The following is a 24,754-nucleotide window of genomic DNA, read 5'->3' as shown; positions in this document are numbered from 1 at the left end:
CCTATGCATTGAATGCAAGGCCTGCCCTGCCACAAAGTCACATGCACCCCAATAAGCCTTTGAACCCACGTACCGGATGGCCACAAGAAAACCAAGTTCACATTATTATTTTGGTACTGCCATAATGTTAGCCTATGCATTGAATGCAAGGCCCGCCCTGTACTAAAGTTACTTGCACCCCAATAAGCCTTTGAATCCACGTACTGGATGGCCACATGGAACCCAAGTTCACATTATTCTTTTGGCACTGTCATACTGTTAGCCTATGCATTGAATGCAAGGCCTGCACTGCACCAAAGTTACATGCACCCCAATAAGCCTTTGAACCCGCATACTGGATGGCCACATGAAACAAAAGTTCCCGTTATTACTTTTTTTTACTACCATAAATTTTACCCATGAAGTGAATGCAAGGCCTGGCCCACATTTGCACTCACTCTAATCTACCTTGGAATTTACATGGAGGAGGGCTGTAATAAACTGCAGGTGTTCGGTATGTCACCATGGAACAAAAGGACCAACAGTTAAAAGGGGGGTTTATTTACAGGGATTTAACACTGTCAATATAACAGTGCGAGTATTCGTAATACAGAAACAAGTTCTCAAAACAGACAAAAAAGCATAAACAGTATTAAACAGTATTAAACGATGTTTTCTGTGAAAGAACTTATCAGTCTGAAGGGGACTTGCTTGAAGGGTCGAACTTCTCCAACATTGGCGCTGATCACCAGCGGCACTTGTTGTCTAAAGTCTCTCTGTACTCTGTGGTCTTTCACCATCCCCAACCGGGGTCTCGGGCTATTGCGGGAGTCAGAGGGGATACGAGGCAAACGGGGTCCCCCTGCTCTGAGTCCTTTGCTCAAACACTACAGTCTCTCCTGGGGAAGCGAAGCTCCGGTTGCAATAGAGTCTCTCCACAGAAGTCAGGGGTTCTGCACTAACACTGCATGCACCGGGGCTGCGCGTGGGGGTCACTTTCTCTGTACAGGTCACTGCCTTTGCACGGGGCATTGTCTCTGCACAGGGCACTGTCTTTGCATGGGGCACAGTCTCTGCATGGGGCACAGTCTCTGCATGGGCCTCCGTCTCCGCACAGGCCACAGTCTCTGCACGGAGGTCAGGACACACCTCAACTGTCACTGCAGACCCCGGCTCCACATAGTCACGGGCTGCAGTCTCTCCCCCTGTCCCCCGGTCTTTGCCTTCCGAATGGGAGATCTCCTGTCTTGTCCTGACCGCTGCCCAGACTGCTCTGAGAACTGCGCACATGCTTTTCCCGCTCTGTGCCCGGCTTCCATCCTGTCACGGAACTTTTGTCTGTCCCCCGGGGAACCTGCTGTGCTGCTCAATGGTTCCGGACAAGAGCAGAGGAGGCAACTCCCCCCCGGATCTTCCTCTGTTTCACCCCCTTACAGGGCCTCATTAAAAAATTTCCCATTACAAAGGAGAGGGTCTCTTATACTTGGAATGCCCGTATACTAAGTGTATGGGCTGACAAACATCAATATAGTGTGTAAGCTCTTTTATTACGGGCATCATAAACACCCTGGAAAACAGTAATGTGGTTTCCTACAGTTGCTTCTGGGAAGGTGCAGGTTTTTAGAATAAATATGGCGGACGAGTCGTTGGATAAAGTGATCAGGAAAAGGGGCATGGTGAAGGCAGGAATGGGAACATACAGGATTAATAACAACAGTGGCTATGGGAGGTATGAGATCCAGAATACAGCCTACAATGATTAGTCGTTTAGCCGCCCACCACCAATTACCAGAATGCATTTCATGTTTGTCAGAAGATCGGTGTACCAGATGTACATCTGAAGCACTGCATAAAAGATGCCTGTAAGAAATATATTGCCAAGGACTCATGTGTCCGTATAAAGGGCAAAGTGCAACATGTTTGTGAGATGCTGAATTATACAAAGCAGATCAGTGTTAGAGGAAAACCAAACAAAATGATGGATGCTCGTGAAAAACTAAGTTTAAAGAGGAGTGCACCGGCTGTAACTATTAACACACCCTTGGCACAAGGTTCTTCATCTTCACCCATACATATTACCAATAATATCCAAATGTCACAGCCGATAAATATTTGTTCCAGTGTAATGAACACTGTTAAAGGAATGCCAATTAACGTAGTTAACCGAAAACCTGGGAAACAACTGATTTCCTATTTACAAGATATGGATGATTATGGTATTGATGACGACTTGGAACTTTAACACAACCCCACCAAGAAGATGAAGATCACAGCTGCAAACAAAGTTCAAAACAGACAGTGATTGTCTGCAAAATCATTTTCTCTTGGGCAAACTTTACCTCTTACTAAAGTGTTACAGAATGATGCATACAGAGTTCCTATGTCTACACAGCACGACACTTCGCCAATCGCCACCTTTATGGCACACAAAGGCTGTAACCAACGTGTCACGGACACTTGTCACAAAAGAGGCCAGTTCATCAGTTGGGCCCACTCATCAAGAGTCTGTCTTTAGCTCTTTAGAAGGCACAAAAATGACCATCTATAATATAACCGGCTAGGCGTCACTCTGTCAGAAGCCTTTATAGACTGCACAAGTGCGACGCGCCTGCGCTGTCTGGCTCCAGACAGAATAAGGCAGCCAGCGGTGAGGAATGTGTATGGTGCTGGAGATGGAGGTATGCGTACACACTGCACACCACTATGTCCGGCGCCATACTTACATATCTGACCGGGAGAAGCTTTGCCGCGGCGTTTCTCTTCGGCCAAAGACCGGGCCAGGAGAGCGTCCGGAATCGCGCATGCGCATAGTGCGATCCGGCGCCATTTTACTGAAGACACATTTGCAGTGTCTACAGCAATATGGCGCTGGACAGCGCTATGGGCATGCGCGTACTCTGGAGCCAGACTCCTCCCCCGGCCTCCAGCGGCAGCGCCGGAGCACAGGTAAGAAGGGTGAGTATAAATGTTTTTTTTGTATGTGTGTAGTTTAATAGGGGTGAGGGGGACCATGCATACCAGGAAAGGGGGACAGGGGACCATGCATACCACGAAAGGGGGTGAGGGGACCACGCATACCAGGAAAGGGGAGTGAGGGGACCAAGCATACCACGAAAGGGGAGTGAGGGGACCACGCATACCAGGATAGGGGAGTGAGGGGACCATGCATACCACGAAAGGGGGTGAGGGGACCACGCATACCAGGAAAAGGGAGTGATGGTCCCCTCACTCCCTTTTCCTGGTATGCGTGGTCCCCTCACCCCCTTTCGTGGTATGCATACCAGGAAAGGGGGGTGAAGGGACCACGCATTCCACAAAAGGTGAGTGAGGGGACCACACATACCACGAAAGGAGGGTGAGGGGATCATGCGTACCACAAAAGGGGGGTGAGGGGACCAAGCATACAATGAAAGAGGAGTGAAGGGACCACGCATACCACGAAAGGGGGGTGAGGGGACCACGCATACCATGAAAGGAGGGTGAGGAGACCACGCATACCACATAAGGAGGGTGAGGGGACCACGTATATCATGAAAGGGGGGTGAGGGGACCATGCATACCATGAAAGGAGAGTGAGGGGACCACTCATACCAGGAAAGGGGAGTGAGGGGACCATGCATACCAGGATAGGGGGTTAGCGGACCATGCATACCAGGAAAGGGGGGTGAGGGGATCATACATACCAGGATGTGGGTGTGAGAGGACCACGCATACCACGAAAGGGAGGGTGAGGGGACCATGCATACCACGAAAGGGGGGGTGAGGGGACCACGCATACCACGAAAGGGGGGGTGAGGGGACCACGCATACCACGAAAGGGAGGTGAGGGGACCAGGCATACCAAGAAAGGGGGGTGAGGGGACCATACATGCCATGAAAGGAGGGTGAGGGGACCACGCATACCAGGAAAGGAGGGGGAGGGGACCATGCATACCAGGATAGGGGGGTGAGGAGACCACGCATACCACGAAAGGGGAGTGAGGGGACCACGCATACCAGGATAAGGGGTTGAGGGGGCCACGCATGCCACAAAAAATGAGGGTGAGAGGACCATGCATACCAGGAAAGGGGGGTAAGGGGACCACGCATACCACGAAAGGGGAGGGCACCACGCATACCAGGATAGGGGGTGAGGAGACCAGGCATACCACGAAAGGGGAGTGAGGGGACCACGCATACCAGGATAGGGGGGTGAGGGGACCATGCATACCAGGAAAGGGGGGTGAGGGGACCACGCATACCACAAAAGGAGGGTGAAAGGACCATGCATACCAAGAAAGGGGGGTAAGGGGACCACGCATACCAGGATGGGGGGGTGAGGGGACCACGCATACCACAAAAAATGAGGGTGAGGGGACCATGCATACCAGGAAAGGGGGGTGAGGGGACCACGCATACCACAAAAGGAGGGTGAAAGGACCATGCATACCAGGAAAGGGGGGTAAGGGGACGACGCATACCAGGATAAGGGGGTGAGGGAACCGCGCATACCAGGGTAGGGGGGTGACGGGACCATGCATACAACGAAAGGGGAGTGAGGGGACCACGCATACCAGGATAGGTGGGTGAGGGGACCATGCATACCAGGAAAGGGGGGTGAGGGGATCATACATACAAGGATAGTGGGGTGAGAGGACCACGCATACCACGAAAGGGGAGTGAGGGGACCACGCATACCAGGAAAGGGGGGTGAGAGGACCACACATACCACGAAAGGGGGGGTGAGGGGACCACACATACCACGAAAGGGGGGTGAGGGGACCACGCATACCTCGAAAGGAAGGTGAGGGAACCACGCATACCAGGATAGGGGGGTGACGGGACCACGCATACCACGAAAGGGGAGGGGACCATACATACCAGGATAGGGGGGTGAGGAGACCATGCATGCCACAAAGGTGAGTGAGGGGACCACGCATACCAGGATAGGGGGGTGAGGGGACCATGCATACCAGGAAAGGGGGGTGAGGGGACCATGCATACCACAAAAGGAGGGTGAGAGGTCCATGCATACCAGGAAAGGGGGGTAAGGGGACCACGCATACCAGGATAGGGGGTGAGGGAACCACGCATACCACGAAAGGGGAGTGAGGGGACCACACATACCAGGATAGGGGGGTGAGGGGACCACGCATACTATGAAAGGAGGGTGAGAGGACCATGCATACCAGGAAAGGGGGGTAAGGGGACCACACTTACCACAAAAGGGGAGGGGACCACGCATACCAGGATAGGGGGTGAGGGGACCATGCATACCAAGATAGAGGGATGAGGGGACCACGCATACCACAAAAGGGGGGTGAGGGAACCACGCATACCACGAAAGGGGACTGAGGGGACCATGCATACCTTGAAAGGGAGTGAGGGGATCATGCATACCATGAAAGGAGCGTCAGGGGATCATGCATACCACGAAAGGGGGGTGGGGGGACCATGCATACCACGAAAGGGGGTGAGGGGACCATGCAAACCGCAAAAACGGGGGCGTGAAGACCATGCATACCAGGATTGGTGGGTGAGGGGTAGCATGCATACTAGGATTGGGGTGTGAGGGGACCATGCATACCAGGATGGGGGGGTGAGGGGACCATTCATACCAGGATAGGAATCAGGGGGTACCATGCATGCCAGGATAGGGATGAGGGGGCCATTCATACCATAGTAGGGATGAGGGGGACCATTTATACCAGAATAGGGATGAGGGGTGCCATGCATACAGGATAGGAGGGGGGCAGCACATACCAGGATGGGAGACCATATAAAAATGCTCGCTACCCGGGCGTAGAATGGGTTCATAGCTAGTTAATAATATGCATGCAAGAGTCACCGAGGAAGATAGTGTGGAGTTTTTCTGTGTATGCGGTGCCTTGAAGTACACCTGCTTGTTGAGTTCCAGAGTTGCAGAGGTTGTATTTGTAAAAAAAGAAAAATGCAGTTGGTGCTTACAAAAAATACAACAGATACCTAGATGGACAACCAATGAAATGTAATCTTCCATTTGAATGGTAGTGTGATAACATCAGACCAGCCCATACTTCTAAGATTAAGCGACACCCCATCAAAGATGGAAAGTTAATGTCGAAGAAACAAACTCCTCATCAAGTTTTGCTTAAAATCCTCAAGCTGAAGTTGATCCTGATGCTATCTTAAAAGCACTCTTTAAATCCTCAGGGTCATCAGCAATCATCCAACCACCTGCATTTAAGATTAAGCTCTGATGACACTAACATAGCTTGGAGACTGTAATTATTTTTTGTCTTTGTTTAACATAGGTGATGAACACCAGCAGGTAGTTGATGTTTGAAGTAGTCTGAAATCAGACATTAATCCTGTTCCCAGCATTGTAGTACAGTTCACCTTCATTGTGGGGCAGTTGCGTTATTGCAACAAGAATTTCTGTTTTCCCCTTGGTCTAGTATTGTGATACAGCACAATTATGGTTCTACTTTTCTGTCAAGGAAGGCTACATAAATTATTATTATTATTCATTTATATAGTGCTATTTATTCCATGGCCCTTTACATATGAAAAGGGGAAATATAGACAAGTACAATAAGCATGTGTAAGACAAGGGACACACAAGTACAGAAGGAGAGAGGACCCTGCCCGCGAGGGCTCACAGTCTACAGGTATGGGTGAGGATACACTAGGAAAGGGTAAAGCTGGTTGTGCGGTGGTTCAGTTGACTGAGGATCATTGCAGGTTGTAGGCTTGTCGGAACAGGTGGGTCTTCAGGTTCTCGTTGAAGGTTTCCGTTGTTGGTAAGAGTCTGATGTGTTGCGGCAGAGAGTTCCAAAGTATGAGGCAAGCATGGGAGAAGTCTTGTATGCTGTTGTGGGAAGAAGAGATAAAGGGGTAGTAGAGAAGGAGATCTTGAGAGGATCGAAGGTACCGGGAGACCATGTCACAGATGTATGGAGGAGACAGGTTGTGGATGGCTTTGTATGTCATGGTTAGGGTTTTGAACTGGAGCCTCTGGGCAAAAAGAAGCCAGTGAAGGGCCTGGAATAGGGGGGAGGCTGGGGAATAGCGGAGAGACAAGTGGATTGGTCGGGCAGCAGAGTGTAGGATGGACTGTAGTGGTGCCAGAGTGCTATAGGGGAGGCCAAAGAGTAGGAGGTTGCAGTAGTCAAGGCGGGAGATAAGGGTGTGCACTAGTGTTTTTGTGGTTTCATGGTTGAGGAATGCGCGGATATGGGAAATATTTTTAAGTTTGAGGTGGCAGGAGGAGTCAAGGGCTTGGATTTGTGGTTTGAAAGAGAGGGCAGAGTCAGGGATCACCCCAAGGCACCGAGTGTGTGGGACTGGGGAAAGCCAGCAGCCATTGACATTGATGGATAGGTCTTGTGGAGGGGAAGAGTGAGATAGGGAAAGATGATGAATTCTGTTTTGCCATGTTCAGTTTGAGAAAGCGAGCAGAAAAGAAGGCTGAGATAGCAGACAGATATTGTGGGATTTTGGTCAGTAAGGAGGTGAGGTCAAGTCCCGATAGGTAGATCTGCGTGTCATCGGCGTAGAGGTGATACTGCAAACTGTGGGATTCTATGAGCTGTCCCAGGCTGAAGGTGTAGATGGAGAAGCGTAGGGGTCCTAGAACTGAGCCTTGAGGAACACCGACAGACAGAGGATGAGGTGAGGAGGTGGTGTGTGAGAGGGAGACACTAAATGTTCGGTCTGTTAGGTATGATGAGATCCAGGATGGAATCATAGAATCATAGAATCGTAGAGTTGGAAGGGACCTTCTGGGCCTTCTGGTCCAACCCCCTGCTCAAAGTAGGATTTGCTAAATCATCCCAGTCAGATGTCTGTCCAGCCTCTGTTTGAAGACTTCCATTGAAGGAGAACTCACCACTTCTCGTGGCAGCCTGTTCCACTCATTGATCACTCTAACTGTCAAAAACATTTTTCTAATATCTAATCTGTGTCTCCTCCCATTCAGTTTCATCCCATTGCTTCTAGTCTTTCCTTGTGCAAATGAGAATAAAGATGATCCTTCTACAATGTGACAGCCCTTTAGATATTTGTAGACAGCTATTAAGTCTCCTCTCAGTCTTCTCTTTTGCAAACTAAACATTCCCAAATCCTGCAACCTTTCCTCATAAGACAGGGTTTGCAGACCAGTCACCATTCTGGTCGCTCTTTTCTGAACTTGCTCCAGTTTGTTGATGTCTTTTTTAAAATGTGGTGCCCAAAACTGGACACAATATTCCAGATGAGGTCTGACCAAAGAGGAGTAGAGGGAAATAATGACTTCACGTGATCAAGACTGTATACTTCAGTTAATACATCCTAGAATTGCATTTGCCTTTTTTGCTGCTGCATCACACTGTTGACTCATATTCAGTCTGTGATCTATTAGTATACCCAAGTCTTTTTCACATGTGCTGTTGCTTAGCCCTATTCCTCCCATTCTGTATATGCTTTTTCATTTTTATTGCCCAGATGTAGTACTTTGCATTTTTCCTGTTAAAAACCATTCTGTTAGTTGCTGCCCACTGCTCCAGTTTATTTATATCTTTTTGAATCCTCTCTCTCTCTTCTCTAGTATTAGCTATCCCTCCTAGCTTTGTGTCATCAGCAAATTTAATCAGTTTACCCTCAATTCCTTCATCTAAATCTTTGATAAAGATGCTGAACAATACAGGGCCCAGGACAGAGCCCTGTGGTACCCCACTTGAGACATTCTTCCAACTGGATGTGCAGCCATTTACAACCACTCTTTGGGTCTGATCACTAAGCCAGTTATGAATCCACCTAACAGTTGCCTTGTCCATTCCATACTTAGTCATTTTTTCAATAAGAATTGTATGAGATACTTTGTCAAATGCTTTGCTGAAGTCAAGATATACTATATCTACAGCATTTCCTTGATCCACCCAATCAGTGATTCCGTCATAGAAGGAAATTAAGTTAGTCTGACATGACTTATTAGTTACAAACCCATGCTGACTCTGTTTAATCACTTCATTCTTATCCAGGTACTGACATACATGTTGTTTAATAATTTGTTCAAAGATCTTTCCTGGTATATAAGTCAGACTCACCGGCCTATAGTTGCCTGGGTCCACCTTCTTCCCCTTTTTGAAGATAGGAACAACATTTGCTCTTCTCCAGTCTTCTGGGACTTCTCCTGTTCTCCAAGAATTTTCAAAGATTATGGAGAGGGGTTCAAAAATTTCTTCTGCTATCTCCTTCAGTACTCTGAGGTGTAATTCATCTGGACCTGGAGACTTGAATTCATTTAGGTTAGCTAAGTGTTTCCTCACTATCTTTCTGTTTATAGATATCCTGGATTCTTCTATTCCCTTAATAGGACAGTGAAGAACGGTTGATGTTACATTTCCTTTCTGAGAGAAAACAGATGCAAAATAGGAATTTAAAAGTTCGGCCTTCTCAACATCCTGACTTACCATTTCATCATTTTCATCCTGTAAAAATTCTATAGCATCTTTGACTTTTCTTTTACTTTTGACATATCCCCCAAATCCTTTATTATTGCTTTTGACATCTCTTGCAAGCCTCAATTCATTGTCAGCTTCAGATAATCTGATTTGTGCCCGGCAGGTTCTGCAGACAGCATTATATTCTTCTTTAGATATGCCTCCCTCTTTCCATTTCTAAACATTTTTTTCTTCCTTTTTAGCATGTGCTTAAGTTCTGTGTTCATACATCCTGGTTTCCTTAAATGCTTCCTATTCTTCCCTCTTTTCGGAATTGTTAACAATTGTGCTGTGAGAATTTCATTTTTCAAGATTTCCCATCCTTCCAGGACATTTTTGTCTTTAAGGATATCCAGCCATTGGATCCCTCCAATTCTCATTCTGAATCCCTTAATATCTGCCTTTCTGAAATCTAACCTTGACGTCTGAGTCTTCACAGGTCTTCCTCCTCCTAGTTATCCAAAATTCTAAAATAGCATGGTCGCTACTTCCTAGGGTCCCAGCCACTTTTACCTCCTCAACCATTTCCTCCCTGTTTATAAGGATTAGATTCAAGGTAGCAGTTCCCCTTGTTTTCTCCCCTACCTTTTGGAAGATAGAGTTGTCAGCAAGAGAGGATTAGAATTTCCTTGACCTGTTAGTTTTGCCTGAGAGAGATTCCCAACACATGTCTGGATAGTTGAAATCTCCCATGACAACTATGTCATATTTTTTGGAGAACTTGGCCATTTGATGCATAAAGAGTTCATCCATATCTTCAGCTTGCACAGGCGGCCTGTAGTAAATGCCTACAATGGTGTCCTTTCCATTGTTCTGTCCTTGTATTCTTACCCAAACAATTTCCACAGAACTCCCAGTCTCTGAAGCTTCAATCTCTGTGCAGATATACGCGTTTCTAACATACAATGCGACACCTCCTCCTCGTTTATCAAGTCTGTTTCTTGCAAATAAGTTGTATCCTTCTAGTCTTGTATTCCAATCATGTGTATTGTCCCACCAAGTTTCAGTGATTCCAATGACATCATATTTCTTTTCCTGTGTTGTAGTTCCAATTCTCCTTGTTTGTTGCCCATGCTTTGTGCATTAGTATAGAAACATTTTAGTTTGTGATTGGTTTCTCTTTCGCAAATATTTTTATTAATTAGATTCTTTTGTCTTTGTTCTTCCTTTCCACTTCTAATAGCAGAGTTCTCAATAGCATTTGTCAGGTGTATGGCTTTTTCTGGTCTTTTGCTTCCCTTCCCATGTTGTTCTAGTTTAAATCTCTCCTTACAAGTGTAGCAAGGTGACTTCCAAATACATGTTTTCCAGTCTTCGTAAGGTGCACCCCATCTCTATCAAGTAGTCCATCGTATAGGTAATTCACTCCGTGATCCAGAAATCCAAATCGCTGCTGACGGCACCATCGACGTAGCCTTTTTTTGACCTGCAGAATCTTATTCCACCTCCTTGTTCCATGGCCATCCACTGGGAGGATGGAAGAGAAGACCACCTGCGCTCCCAGTTCTTTTACTTTCTTGCCTAAGTCTTCAAAGTCTCTGCAGATGGTTTCCAAGTCGTTTCTTGCGGCATCATTTGTCCCCACACGTAGTAGCAGGAATGGGTAGTCATCTGTAGGTCCTGATATCCTGTCAGACACATCTTTAATTTTTGCACCTGGAAGACAGCACATTTCTCTTGAAGTTATATCCGGTCTGCAGATAGCGGCCTCTGTTCCTCTCAACAGGGAATCCCCCATGACCACCACTCTCTGTTTCTTCTTCACAAAATTTTTCTTTCTCCATCCAGAAGGACTCTGAAGGCATACAAGGTTGCTGTTTGTGGGCAAAGTCTTATCCTGATGTATTTCTTCATTGTTTTCCTGCGTGAGAGCCTGGTCCTGGTTCCTGAGAAGTATGGGTGCTGACTGCCTCCTGATCCTCCTGCTTCTCTGGGTCACATGTTTCCATTCCTCTGTTTCTTCAGGTGCACTTCAAATTTCTTCTCTTTCTGTAACATGAAGAGATAATTCTGCTCTGTCTAAGAACTCTTCACCTTCCTTAATGATCTTCAACGTAGCTAACCTCTCTTCGAGATTTTGCAACTTTTCCTCCAACAGGGACACAAGCTTGCATTTGTGGCATGTGAAGTTTGGCTTTTTCACAGGTAAGTCTATGAACATGTAGCAAGAAATGCAGCTCACCAAATGGCTCCTGGCCTCTTCCATATTGAGATTTCTTAAAAACGATGAAAGATGAGGGATTGGGCCAAGTCTGTAATGCCAAGAGATGAGATAATCTGCAGCAGGAGGGAATGTTCCACGGTGTCGAAGGCAGAAGACAGTAGAAGGAGGACAGAGTAGTATCGCTTGCTTTTGGCGGTTAGTAGGTCGTTAGTGACTTTAGTTAGGGGAGTTTCAGTTGAGTGATGCGGTCGGAAGCCATACTGTAATTGGTCAAAGAGGGAACAGGAGGAGAGGTGGGAGGACAGTTCAAGATATACATGCTGTTCCAGTAGTTTTGAGGTGTAAGGGAGAGGAGATATTGGGCAATAGTTAGACATAGAGGATGGGTCGAGGGAGGGCTTTTTGAGGATGGGTGTGATTGAGGCATGTTTGAAGGATGAGGGAAAGACATCATTTGTAAGTGAAAGGTTGAAGATGTGTGTAAGAGTTGGGATGAAGACTGTGGCAAAGTTAGGGATGAGGTCTTCAATAATTTGTTTAAACTTAAAAAATAATGTTTGTTGTTTGGTAGTTGTTTGGGAGCATCATCGCGGGGGCGAGGACGGCCATCGCGGGCTGAGGACCGGCTAGTGAGTATGGGCACGGTAGTTCCACCCACTCACAGGTCACAGCAGAGGTTGGCACGAATTATGGCCAGCGATATGCTGGGCCCAGCAGTGTGTGGGCTAGTGGGGGGGACTTGCAGGATTTCGGTCACGGTGACGGGAGCAGTGAGGGAGGGAGGGGGGAGTGAGGACCCCACGATACGGATCAGCAGCCTGCACGTCCTGGGCTACCAGCAGGCTTATTTAAATCACGCCTGCAACCTCATCGTATGGATTATGCAGCGGTCAGTCCAGGCCAGCTGCACGGGGCGATGACATCAACAAACCAGACAAGCGGAAGAGGACAGAACGCGGAGCACATACATCCGGATCCAGGACTGGCGGCTGCTGGGAACACAGCACCAAGACAGCCAGGTGAGGCAGAACCTATCTGATTTTTACAAACATTAGCTCCCCATGTACAGGTACAGGGGGAAGCCGCCGGGGGGGGGCTAATGCCGGTATGGGGGTAGTTTTGCAGGATTTCAGGAAATTAGTCAGATTGTGGGAATCAGGGAGTGGGCAAGGCGATCCATCTTAGCATCATCTTGGCTGGGTATCAGGGGGAGAGGGGGTTGCCAGGGGTTAATAGAGCCACAGGTATCAGTACGATACAAGGAGCCGGGGCTGAGGGTTCAGCGTCTACGAGGGATTTAGGGTCAGTAGGTGAGTTGGGGGACAGGCAGTAACATAGTAACATAGTAACATAGTTATTAAGGTTGAAGGAAGACTTTAAGTCCATCTAGTTCAACCCATATCCTTGGTTCAGTCCTGAACTTACCTCTTCATAAAAGCTTATCAGATTAGTCTGACAGGAACGGTCCCTTGTAAACCCATGTTGATATTGGGTCATGAGGTCATTCTTCTCCAGATACTCCAGTATAGTATCTCTTAGAAAACCCTCCAGGATTTTACCCACAGTTGAGGTTAAACTTACTGGCCTATAATTTCCAAGTTGAGTTTTTGTCCCCTTTTTGAATATTGGCACCACATTTGCTATACGCCAGTCCTGTGGTACAGACCCTGTTATTTTGGAATCTTTAAAGATTAAAAATGGTCTATCTATGACTGTGCTTAATTCCTGCAGTACTCGGGGGTGTATCCCATCCGGGCCTGGGGATTTGTCAATTTTAGTAATTTTTAGACGCCGCCGTACTTCCTGCTGGGTTAAGCAGGTGACATTTAATGGAGAATTTTTATCCCTGATCATGTTATCCGTCATGGGATTTTCTTGTGTTGTGTCAGGAGAGAGTTGTCAGAAGGATAAGGAAGAGACAGTGCGGCTGGATGATTCCGCCAAAGGGGAGGTGTACGTCTGCTTTGAGGGACCACTAGGGGCACATTTGAAGCAGGAGGTTAGAGAACGGATATGGAAAGGGGAGTACGTGGAAATTTTTTCATTACTCCCGCTGGAGCGTTTTAATTTAGACAGGTCTAGAAGAGATGACTCAAAAAAGGAGGATGAAGAAAAGAGGAGGTTTAGATTAATCCCCCGCACATTCAGCAACTGGCTACAAGCTTTCGCCATACTGGCCAACGTGATAGGGGAGAAATCGCCAAAGAACTGTTCCCCTCTGTTCTGTTACATGGACATAATTGGTGAGGCGTATAGAGTTTATGGGGGACAAAGATGGTTAAGATATGACGAACAATTTTGTCAACGGAAAGCAGTAAGGCCTAATATCCGTTGGGACCATAAAGATATTTCTTTATGGATGAGAGTAACGGTGCCAGCGAGGCCGGGGCAAAGTTACCAGCCTTTTCTTGGGGGCACCGGGGGCTCGGGACAGTTAGGACACTCAGTGGCGACAAAGAAGGGACTGTGCTTCTCTTTCAATGAGGGATCATGTAGATTCGGGACAAAGTGTAAATTTAAACACGAATGTTCGTCAAGCGGAGGTAATCATGGGTTTTACAAATGTTTCAGGGCTGGAAAACAGAAAGGGACAGAGGGAACTGACAAAAGGGGTGACCCCAGTCCGGCTAGCAGAGATGTAGCGTTTTCTAAATAATTATCAGGATATGGAAGCGGCAGCGCTTATACACAAAGGTTTCAGGGATGGTTTTAAAATTCCCTTTGTAGATGTTGAGGTGAAGTTGTCAACCAAAAACTTGAAGTCTGCTTATCAGTTTCCGGAAGTGGTCACGGAAAAACTACACAAGGAAGTGGCCTTAAGTAGAATGGTAGGACCTTTTGACTCTGCTCCCATCGATAATTTGAGGGTATCTCCTTTTGGAGGTTGTTCCAAAAAAGGAGCCCAATAAATTCAGGTTGATACATCACCTTTCATTTCCAAAGGTGTTATTGGTTAATGACGGTATAGATCACCAGCTGTGTTCGGTTTTATACACGTCCTTTGATGCAGCTATGACGTTAGTCAGAGAGTGCGGTCAGGGGGCTCATTTGGCCAAGACTGACATTGAGGCGGCTTTTCGTTTGTTGTCAGTGCATCCTGATAGCATGCACTTGTTAGGTTGTTTCTGGGAGGGGGGTTTGTTCGTGGATCGTTGTTTGCCTATGGGGTGCTCGCTGTCATGTGCTTATTTTGAAGCATTCAGCACATTTTTGGAATGGACGGTAAAGGAGGTGTCGGGGCTCAGGTCTTGTATTCATTATCTGGATGACTTCTTGTTCATGGGTACGGCACAGTTTCCTGATTGCTCTGTGCTATTGCACACGATGGAGAGTGTGGCTAAAAAATTCGGGGTCCCTTTGGCGGTGGAAAAAACGGTAGGCCCAGTAACGACATTGAGTTTCCTAGGTATCGAAATTGACACGGTAGCAATGGAGTGTAGAATCACGGATGAGAAAATATCAGACATGAAATCTGAAGTGAAGCGGGTTGGGGGTTTGAAGAAGGCTACGTTGTGGGAGATCCAGTCATTACTAGGAAAGTTAAACTTCGCGTGTCGGCTCATGCCGATGGGCAGGGCGTTTTGTCGGAGATTGTCCTTGGCGACGGAGGGATTAAAGCACCATCACATTTCATTAGGCTGAAGAAGGAGTTAAAGATGATTTAAAGGTGTGGGAGCTTTTTCTGGATTCCTATAATGGGAGATCCATCTGGATGGCTCCGAAGGTGTCAGCAGAGTCTCTGGGTTTTGTGCTGGGATCAGCAGAGGAACAAGGTTTCGGTTTGTCTTTTCATGGAGAAGGGTTGGCAGAACGGTGGCCATGTTGTTGGATCGAGAAGGGTTTTTCGGGCAAATTGGTGTTACGCAAAGTGTTTCCCGTAGTTGTAGCATTATCATTGTGGGGAAAGGAGGTGCAGAACAAAAAGATTTGCTTCAGCTGCAAGTCAGTAGGGGCACAGAAAACAATCAATTCGCTATCTTCGCCGGATCAAGCTGTAATGAGGGTGCTTCAACATTTGGTTTGGGTAGGGTTGAGTTTTAACCTGTGGGTTACTGTGGAAGAGAGGCTTGAGGGAAACTACCTTTGTTTTGAAGTTCTTTCTTGTTCACAGTGGGAGCGCGCTCGAGAGACGGGACTTCAAGCGGATTTCAAGAGACTGGAATGTCCGGAAGAACTGTGGAATCTTCCCTTGGGGCAGTGAGGGTTTTATTATCCAGGTCCCTGTCGGCAGGAACTTGGTCTCATTATAGAAAAGCATGGGACAGTTGGGTAGATTGGGAAAAGAAATTAGGGGAGGAACTAGAGGATGAATACAAGTTAGTATTGCTGATAGGTCACAATTGGGAATCTGGTTGGTCAGTTCCAAAAATTAATAATTTTTTAGCAGGTTTGGCGTTTGGTTTTAAGTTCAGGGGTTTGCAGGATTTGACGAAGGCGTTTATGATGCGTCAAGTGGTAAGGGGGTGGAGGAAAGGCTGGAAGGTGGCGGACGGTCGATGTCCGGTTTCTTATGATGTGTTACTAATTTTGGGCGAGCATTTAGGTGAGGTTTGTACGTCTCAGAGAGAAATAGTGTTGTTTATAGTGGCTTTCTCGCTGGCATTCTTCGGGGCGTTCCGCTTAGGGGAGCTGATTAGTCCATCTAAATCGGGCAAAGGAGGGTTACTCAGAGGCGATGTGGAGATGCATGGGGACAGGGTAACGATATTCCTGCATTCGTCAAAAACGGACACAGATGGCAGAGGTTGCAAGGTGGTACTTTTTGAGGTGAAAGGTTCCCCTCTATGCCCGGTATGGTGCTTGAGGAATTTTTTAAGCGAGGTGGGAAAGGAAAATGACCCATTGTTGGTACACGAGGATGGCTCTTTTCTATCGTGTTTTCAGTTCTTGACGGTATTCAGACGTTGTTTAGACAGAGGGGGCATTTCGGCGAGACATTATAGCGAACATTCTTTTCGCATCGGGGCAGCTACGGAGGCAGCGAGGAGGGGTCTGGGAGAAGAGACAGTGAAGAGGATTGGGCACTGGGAGTCAGCGAGATTCCGTTCTTATGTTCGCCCGTCAATGGTGTAAAATGGTCTATATTCGCGTTTGTTATATTTTTATGGTTGTATTACTTTATTTTGCTTTTCCTTTTGCTGTTTTTTAGGTATGGGTCAGCTACTTACCTGGATTATGGGCCATTCTTTTGTATTTTGGGCAGCCCTGAGAGCGAACATTCACTCGACTGGGAGGCAGCTGGGCATGCCAAGGACACTAGCATTGTTAAGGTGGATTGGAAAAAGAAGGATGGTATGGAAGCAAGAAGCAATTGGTACCTGAGTTCGTTCGACTTGACCGGGCGCCAGATGTGTTAGTAATACACTTAGGGGGAAATGATTTGGCTAAGAGCACTTGCAGGGAATTAATTAGGAATATTAAGTTCGATATGTTAAGGCTCTGGTCCATGTTTCCGGGTTTACTAGTGGTGTGGTTGGATATCATTCCAGGAAGGTGTGGTACGGGGCTAGGTCGGTGCAAGGCGTAAATAGAGCCAGGATTAAATTGAACAGAGCAGTGTCCCGATTCATGGTACGGAATGAAGCGATCGTGGTACGTCATACAGATTTGGAGTCGGGTGAAGGGAAATTCTGGAGGAAGGACAGTATCCATCTGAATGTTGCAGGCCTTGATTTATAGTGTTTGGCAATTCAGGAAGCCATTGAGAAAAGCATATGAGTTTGGCGGGACATAAATGTCTGAGGGGTAAGAGCATTTATGTTTGTGGCGTGGGGGGAGGTCCTCGAGGTTGGTGGTGCTTGAAAATGGCGGCTTGGAGGGGGGGGAATCGCAAAGGTCCTGGACTCCCCCTTGGGTGGATCACGTGGAATGTAACGGTATGGTGATACCGACAAGTTAATATGGGAGCCGTGGGCAGTTACAGCAGAGTTTGGCCAGGCGAGTCTCTTAAGGCCTCTGAGCTGGTGCTTAATGGCTGGAGACAGGAATCGGCCTGCGGTGACAAGTTTTGTAGGATATGGATCCGAGGCTGATACAGTTTGGGGCCTCGAGGATCGCCCCTCCCCCTATTTTGGTTTTTGTTGTTAAATTGTTATACTATATATCAATAAAAGGCTGCTGTTGCCAATTTATCCAATACCATGTCTGGTGATTAATTTACGGGGTACGGTGATGGGTCTGGGGGCCGATCAGAGGTCGGGCAATTGAGTTACAAGCTGGGTGGGGAGCGAAGACACTGGGATCACGAATACCCACTTGTCAAGACCCACTGGGGTCTAGCTATCAATTTGAAATAGATTGTGCACAGCTGAATAGAGTTGCGAGCAAATCCTGATTCAATAAAATGTTTGATGGATTTTCTAGTGGAAACACCCATGTCATAGAAGTCAGATCTTCGAACACCACGCTCTCCAATTGACACATCTTGAAATCCAGCCGAAATGTCAAAATCTCTAGCTTCTGTTCTAGAAACTGCAGGGGGCTCCTTTTTGATGTCCTCGGCCAACAAGTTCTGTATTAGTAGGTGATGGATTGTCATAATACAGCCCAGGAACAATGAGCTGCAGTAGCTTGGAGTCCTGGCCCCGTGCTCTTCCGCGTACTCTTGCTCTGGCTCTCATAGTCATGATTTAATCTAAAAGATTTCACCTTCATAATACAGAGACAGAGTACAACACCGCCCAAGCGTTCACCCTCTGCTCCTCAGACTTCCTATCTGCACAGTAACTGCCTCTAGGCAGAAGATGATGATGGTGGTAGTATATTGTGCATTTAAGACACAGTCATGAAGAAGCCATAACAATTAGAAATAGAAGTATTTTTACAGAGATACTAAACTGTTCAATATGTGGCTTGTATTTTTATTTTTGACAGCAAAATAGTATTTAGAACAAGGGTAAGACACAGCAAAAACATTTGAATGGAAGCCTGAAATGCCACAATTTGTAGCCCACAGATAGATCAGGCGTCTGACTGAGATATCACACAGTCCAATATGTGGCTTGGATGTTTGTTGTTTTACAGAAAAATACTGTATAAAATTATAATAAAATGTAATACCATGGCCGCCAGGGGGTAGCTTCTGCGGCCGCTCCAGTACTCACTGTGCTGGAGGCTGTTTCATGTCGGTACGCTGTCCACTTTGGGGACCCAAATGACTGCAGACTGAGGCTGGAAACAACTTTAACAACTCAGCTTTATTCTCTTCAGGGCACAGGGCACAGCACTTCCACAATGGCTACAGGACTCTTTACTCGGTAACAGCAATACATCTTCATCTACAGCAGTACGTCACTTCTTCCTTCACTTCACACGTATGCACCACACAGACAAGCTGACAAGTCACACGGAGCACAATGAACACAGAACACTTCCCTTCTTCCAGAGCCCGTCTTCAGCGCACGAAGGTACCTGACTTATTCGTTACAGCTCACCCCTTTATGGCACTGTTGCTCCTGTTCGTGTCCTAGGTTTGCAGCTCACTAGACTCTCCACAAATCCTCCGTACTCCAGCTGCTACTCCCACAGGGGACTGTCCCATGGACATCCCTGGCTTGCAATACTCCAGACATGGGCTGGACTCAATAGACTGGCTTGGGTTGTCACTTCAGCTCTTCCTTGCTAGCTGACTTGACCACTGACACTACTTCTTCGGTCTCCCTAGTCCTGCAGTACCCAGTCTCTAACTACAGGACCTCCAGCACCACTACATGCTGTCTACTGCTGTAGGCATTCGCTGTGTTCACTTCTGTCCTGTTCAGCTACCCCCGACTCAATGACTCAATGGAGGGAAAACTATCTCCTTTTCCTCCTGTCTAGCCACTCCTCTAAGTTAACCCTTCTAATGGTTTTCTCACTAGTTGAGCTCAGTGCCCCCATCTAGTGGCCCATTTCTAATATTACAACTAACTAATGTGTGGATGCAAACACACACACACACACAACATACATTCAGCACACAGATAATATGCAATAATGTCACTATTTACAGGGCGAGGCCCTTGACTTCCTTACAAAGACACAGCCAAAAAAGGATAATGTAGGCCTGAAATGCCACAATTTGTAGCCCACAGATAGAACAGGAAATACCACACTGTTCAATATGTGGCCTGAATTTTTAAATTTTGTACCCCAAAATAGTGCATAGAAATAGGGTCACTGACAGCAAATACAGTGGAATGTATCCCTGAAATGCCACAATTTGTAGGCCACTGATAGATCTGGCGCTTGATGGATATACCAGACTGTTCCATGTGTGGCCTGTATTTTTAAATTTTGTACCCCAAAATAGTGTATAGAAATAGGGTCACAGACAGCAAATACAGTGGAATGTAGCCCTGAAATGCCACAATTTGTAGGCCACAGATAGATCTGGCATTTGACAGAGATAACAGACTGTTCAATACGTGGCCTGTATTTTTAAATTTTGTACACCAAAACAGCTCCGGCGGTGACTCCACCTCAAAGCCGCGACATGTCAGCTGTTATGAACAACAATAGAGGCAAGCGTAATCGTAATCCGCCCGCGCCTATTAACTAGTTAAATCCTGCTGTCAAACACTGACAGCGGGCATTTAACTGGAGCTTCCTGCGCGCGTCCGGAAATGAGCGCATCGCCGACACCCCGTCACGTGATCGGCGGGTAATTTGGCATTGTTATGACAACCAGAAGTCTGCTCGAGACCTCTATGGTTGTTGATGGCAGATTGCTGTGAGCGCCACCCTGTGGTCGACGCACATAGCAATGCTGTATTTCTGCTACATATAGGCGATCTGAATAAAACAATTAAAAAAAAAAATCAAACCTACACATATTTGGTATCGCCGAGTTCAGAATCACCTGATCTGTCTATAAAACTGGATTAACCTGATCGCTAATCGGCATAGCGAGAAAAAAATCAAAATGCCAGAATTACATTTTTTTGGTCGCTGCGACATTGCATTAAAATGCAATAACAGGCGATCAAAAGAATGTATCTGCAAAAGTGGTATCAATAAAAATGTCAGCCCTCACTCGACCTGAGATCACGAAAAATAGAGACGCTACGGGTCTCGGAAAATGGCGCAATTTTTTTTTTTCTAAGCAAACTTTGGAATTTTTTTTCACCACTTAGATAAAAATAACCTAGACATGCTTGGTGCCTATGAACTTGTAATCACCTGGAGAATCATAATGGCAGGTCAGTGGGATTGCACTTTTTTTGCAATTTCACTGCACTTGGAATTTTTTTCCCGTATTTGAGTACAAGACATGGTAAAACTAATGATGTCATTCAAAAGTACAACTCGTCCCACAAAAAATAGGCCCTCACATGGCCATATTGACAAAAAAATAAAAAAGTTATGGCTCTGGGAAGAAGAGGAGCGAAAAACAAAAACGCAAAACCGAAAAAAGCTCCAGTCATTAAGGGGTTAAATATGTGGGCTGGTTTTTTTTTTTGTCCACCAAAATTGTGTCAATAAGTAGGCTATAAAACTGCAAAAAAATTATTTGGAGGAGTGAAATTGTAAAATGTTTAGCACAATGATATGCGATGCATGTGGCGGACAAAACATAGTGTTAAATATGCAAACTGTAGCTAAATATTTTTTGGACAGCTAAACAGTTTTTGGCCAGCTAATTGTTTTTTGGAAGCAAAATATTTTTTGAGGAGTTATTTTTTTTTGGGCAGATACCGTATTTTTCGCTTTATAAGACTCACCTGATTATAAGACGCACCCTCAAATTTGGTGAAGAAAAAGAGAATTTTTTTAATGTTAAATGGAGGTGTGTCTTATAATGCCAGTGTCCGTCTTTCAAATCATATATATGTCCCTCATCCTGGTATCTATATAACCCCCATCCTGGCACATTGCCCCCTTGTGCTGGCACATAGCCCCCCCATCCCATCCTGGATATGGCCCCCTGGTCACTATATGCCCCCTTGCTGGCACTCACATGGTCCCCCTCTCTATATGCCCCCTGCTGCCACGCACATGGCCCCCCTCTCGATATGCCCCCATGCTGGCATGCACACAGCCCCCCTTCCCTATATTTCCCCCCGCTGGCATTCACACGGCCCCCGTCTCTATATTCCCCCCTGCTGGCATGCACATGGGCCCCCATCTCTATATTCCCCCCTGCTGGCATGCACATAGCCCCCATCCCTATATTCTCCCCTGCTGGCATGCACACGGGTTCCCCATCGCTATTTTCCCCCTGCTGGCATGCACACGGGCCCCCGTCCCTATATTCCCCCCTGCTGGCATGCACACGGGCCCCCCATCCCTACATTCCCCCTGCTGGCACGCACACGGGCCCTACATCCCTATATTCCTCCCTGTTGGCAAGCACATGATAAAATAATAAACACTTAACTAACCTTCCAATGATGGCTCCTGCTTCCAGCATCCCCGTGGCTCTTCCGGAGCCACGGGGATGCTGGAAGCAGGAGCCATCATCGGAAGGTGAATATAGTGATGGGGGGAGAGTGAAGGCTCATGTAATATGCACCGCTCCCCTGTCTACCATCTTGGTGCGGCTTCAGCACCGAGGTGATGGACAGTGGGTGCAGTGAATATTACATGAGCCTAATGAGTGGGAGCATGTGACCACCCGCTGTCTCTGCAGCCCGCAGCCAGCCCACCCCAGCTCCCTGACACCATGCCAGAGCTGCCCTCCCTACTTTATAGCACAGCAGCACACAGATTCGGATAATAAGGTGCACCCCCACTTTCCCCCAAAATTTGGGGGAACAAAAGTGCGTCTTATAATTAGTGTTGAGCTTTCCAATACTGCAAATATCGGGTATCGGAGTTCCGATACCGAGTACCAATATTTTTACAATATCGAATACCGGAATCGGAAGTTCCCATAATGCAATGAGCCAGTTATGTTAGCCATGTTAACTAATGGCATGGCTGTGATTGGCTGCTGAAATGATGTCATCATGATGCGCGGTCTGTGCGGGCCTGCCGGGGGTCTGTGCGGGCCTGCCAGGGGTCTGTGCGGGCCTGCCGGGGGTCTGTACGGGTTGCCGGGGGTCTGTGCGGGCCTGCCGGGGGTCTGTGCGGGCCTGCCGGGGGTCTGTGCGGACCTGCCGGGGGTCTGTGCGGGCTGCCGGGGGTCTGTGCGGGCCTGCTGGGGGTCTGTACGGGCCTCCCGGGGGTCTGTACAGGCTGACGGGGGTCTGTGCGGGCCTGCTGGGGGTCTGTGCGGGCTGCCGGGCGTCTGTACGGGCCTGTCGGGGGTCTGTGCGGGCTGCTGGGGGTCTGTGCGGGCCTGCTGGGGGTCTGTACGGGCCTGCCGGGGGTTGTGTGTATGTAGTATGTGAACTATAGTAACCTCTCAGTGATGCACTGCAGGAGATCGTCGTGGGACACTCGTGGATTTCTGCGGATCAGGGAGTACATTGGTTGTTTGTTATTTTAATATTTTTTACAGTGAGATGACACTGGCTTCGGGGATCAAAGTGACAAGTGATGGTGAGTATGTACTCTATGTTATATGTACTGTATGTCTATATGTATGTATTGTATGAATGTATGAATGTATTGTATGTAGTATGTATGTATGTAGTATGTATGTTGTATGTATGTAGCAAGTTGTATGTATGTATGTAGTAAGTATGTAGTATGTATGTATGTTGTATGAATGTAGTATATATGTAGTATGTATGTAGCATGTATGTTTTTTTTTTTTTACATTCAACACATTAGCCGGATGATGGGACTACTACTGTCCCATGATTGGCTAATATGTTAATCACTTTCATTGTAGCAGGCATAGCCCGATGGGACTTGTAGTCCCATCGGACGATGCCTGCGCACACACACAACCCCCAGCAGGCCCACACAGACCCCCGGCAGCCCGCACAGACCCCCGGCAGGCCCATACAGACCCCCGGCAGGCCTGTACAGACCCCCGGCAGGCCCGCACGGATCCCCAGCAGGCCCATAAAGATCCCCGGCAGGCCCGCACAGACCCCCGGCAGGCCCATACAGATCCCCGGCAGCCCGCACAGACCCCCGGCAGCCCGCACAGACCCCCGGCAGGCCCGTACAGACCCCCGGCAGGCCCGTACAGACCCCCGGCAGCCCGCACAGACCCCCGGCAGCCCGCACAGACCCCCAGCAGCTCGCACAGACCCACGATAGGCCAGCACAGACCCCCAGCAGGCCCGCACAGACCCCCGGCAGCCCGCACAGACCCCCGGCAGGCCCGCACAGACCCCCGGCAGGCCCGCACAGACCCCACCCACACACACAGACACGCACAGTGTCCGCCCACGCACCGCCCACACTCTTCCCCCCTCCCGAACTGGATGTGCTAGTAAAGAAAGGGTTTATTTTCATTCCGATATTTGTGCCCCATTGACTTACATGGGTTTCCGGTATCGGAATTGGCGATACCCGATACTTTTTGGGTATCGGTCCGATCCAATCCGATCCGATATTTCACGATATCAGATGGTATCGCTCAACACTACTTATAATCCGAAAAATACGGTAAATATTTTTTGGGCAGCTAAATATTTTTTTGCCAGCTAAATATTTTTTTAGCACCTAAATATTTTTTTGTCAGCTATATGGGGTAAAAAATTTTTATAAGACTCTCCAAAAAATACTACAGTACCACAAAAAATGCCAGAATTTTCTGCGCACTCAGATGTGATGCCTGGGATGGGCAAAGCCATTTCAAATTGTTCGATTTTCACTTTGTAGCATTAAAAGATCTGGCTGTATTCTGCAGTGTCAACAAGCAAATGGAGAAAAAAAAGGGGGTCTGGATTGCTTTGGAATAAAGAAATTATTAAAGAAGAATTAAAGGTGCCAAAACAAAATTATTCCTAGCCACTGACACCTGGAGCTAGGTATATACAGTATGTAATAGGCAGCAGCAGACAGTAATGCACCATTTTGATGTATGCAACGATATCTACAGTATATACCCCCACATACAGTGCCTGCATGCCTTGAACTGATGTGCATATACGCACATACACTCCCTGCCTACCTAGCACTGCAATCTATATACCCCGTAATTAGTCCTTAGAAGGACTGTTGGTTTAGCTGGATTTGTGGATTCTATGATGGTATACCAACACTAACTAATAAAAGCACAAATCTGTCCCTATCTCAGCAGCAGCTCTTCTTACACCAAGTGATTCCAGACATGACTGTGATGAGCAGG

At 47.3% G+C, this 24,754-nt stretch overlaps 2 protein-coding genes across 2 annotated transcripts in view; one reads left to right on the top strand and one right to left on the bottom strand.

The window, feature by feature from the left end:
• Positions 1-24,754, bottom strand: part of DEF6 (DEF6 guanine nucleotide exchange factor) — a 799,533-nt gene that overhangs the window by 742,389 nt on the left and 32,390 nt on the right. The gene's annotated exons all lie outside the window — the stretch shown is intronic.
• LOC141089316 (uncharacterized) lies at positions 12,500-16,722 on the top strand. The gene is made up of 5 exons (XM_073575641.1): positions 12,500-12,602; positions 13,473-14,126; positions 14,311-14,411; positions 14,527-14,662; positions 15,695-16,722. Exons 1-5 carry the CDS (start codon positions 12,500-12,502, stop codon positions 16,654-16,656), a joined length of 1,956 nt encoding a protein of 651 aa, XP_073431742.1. The 3' UTR covers positions 16,657-16,722.

This window comes from Dendrobates tinctorius, unplaced genomic scaffold (assembly GCF_039654945.1).
Source record: "Dendrobates tinctorius isolate UK_male_01 unplaced genomic scaffold, ASM3965494v1 ptg000045l, whole genome shotgun sequence".
Classification (NCBI taxonomy): domain Eukaryota; kingdom Metazoa; phylum Chordata; class Amphibia; order Anura; family Dendrobatidae; genus Dendrobates; species Dendrobates tinctorius.
This window is presented reverse-complemented; position numbering and strand designations above follow the sequence as displayed.

What these genes read in the sequence shown, in the direction of transcription:
- LOC141089316 (XM_073575641.1), top strand. Translation starts at nt 12,500, where the DNA reads ATGACATCAACAAACCAGACAAGCGGAAGAGGACAGAACGCGGAGCAC. An exon ending in CGAATGTTCGTCAAGCGGAG is followed by an intron (nt 14,127 to 14,310) that starts GTAATCATGGGT and finishes TTCCCTTTGTAG; the next exon opens with ATGTTGAGGTGAAGTTGTCA. An exon ending in TGACATTGAGGCGGCTTTTC is followed by an intron (nt 14,663 to 15,694) that starts GTTTGTTGTCAG and finishes TCTTGTTCACAG; the next exon opens with TGGGAGCGCGCTCGAGAGAC.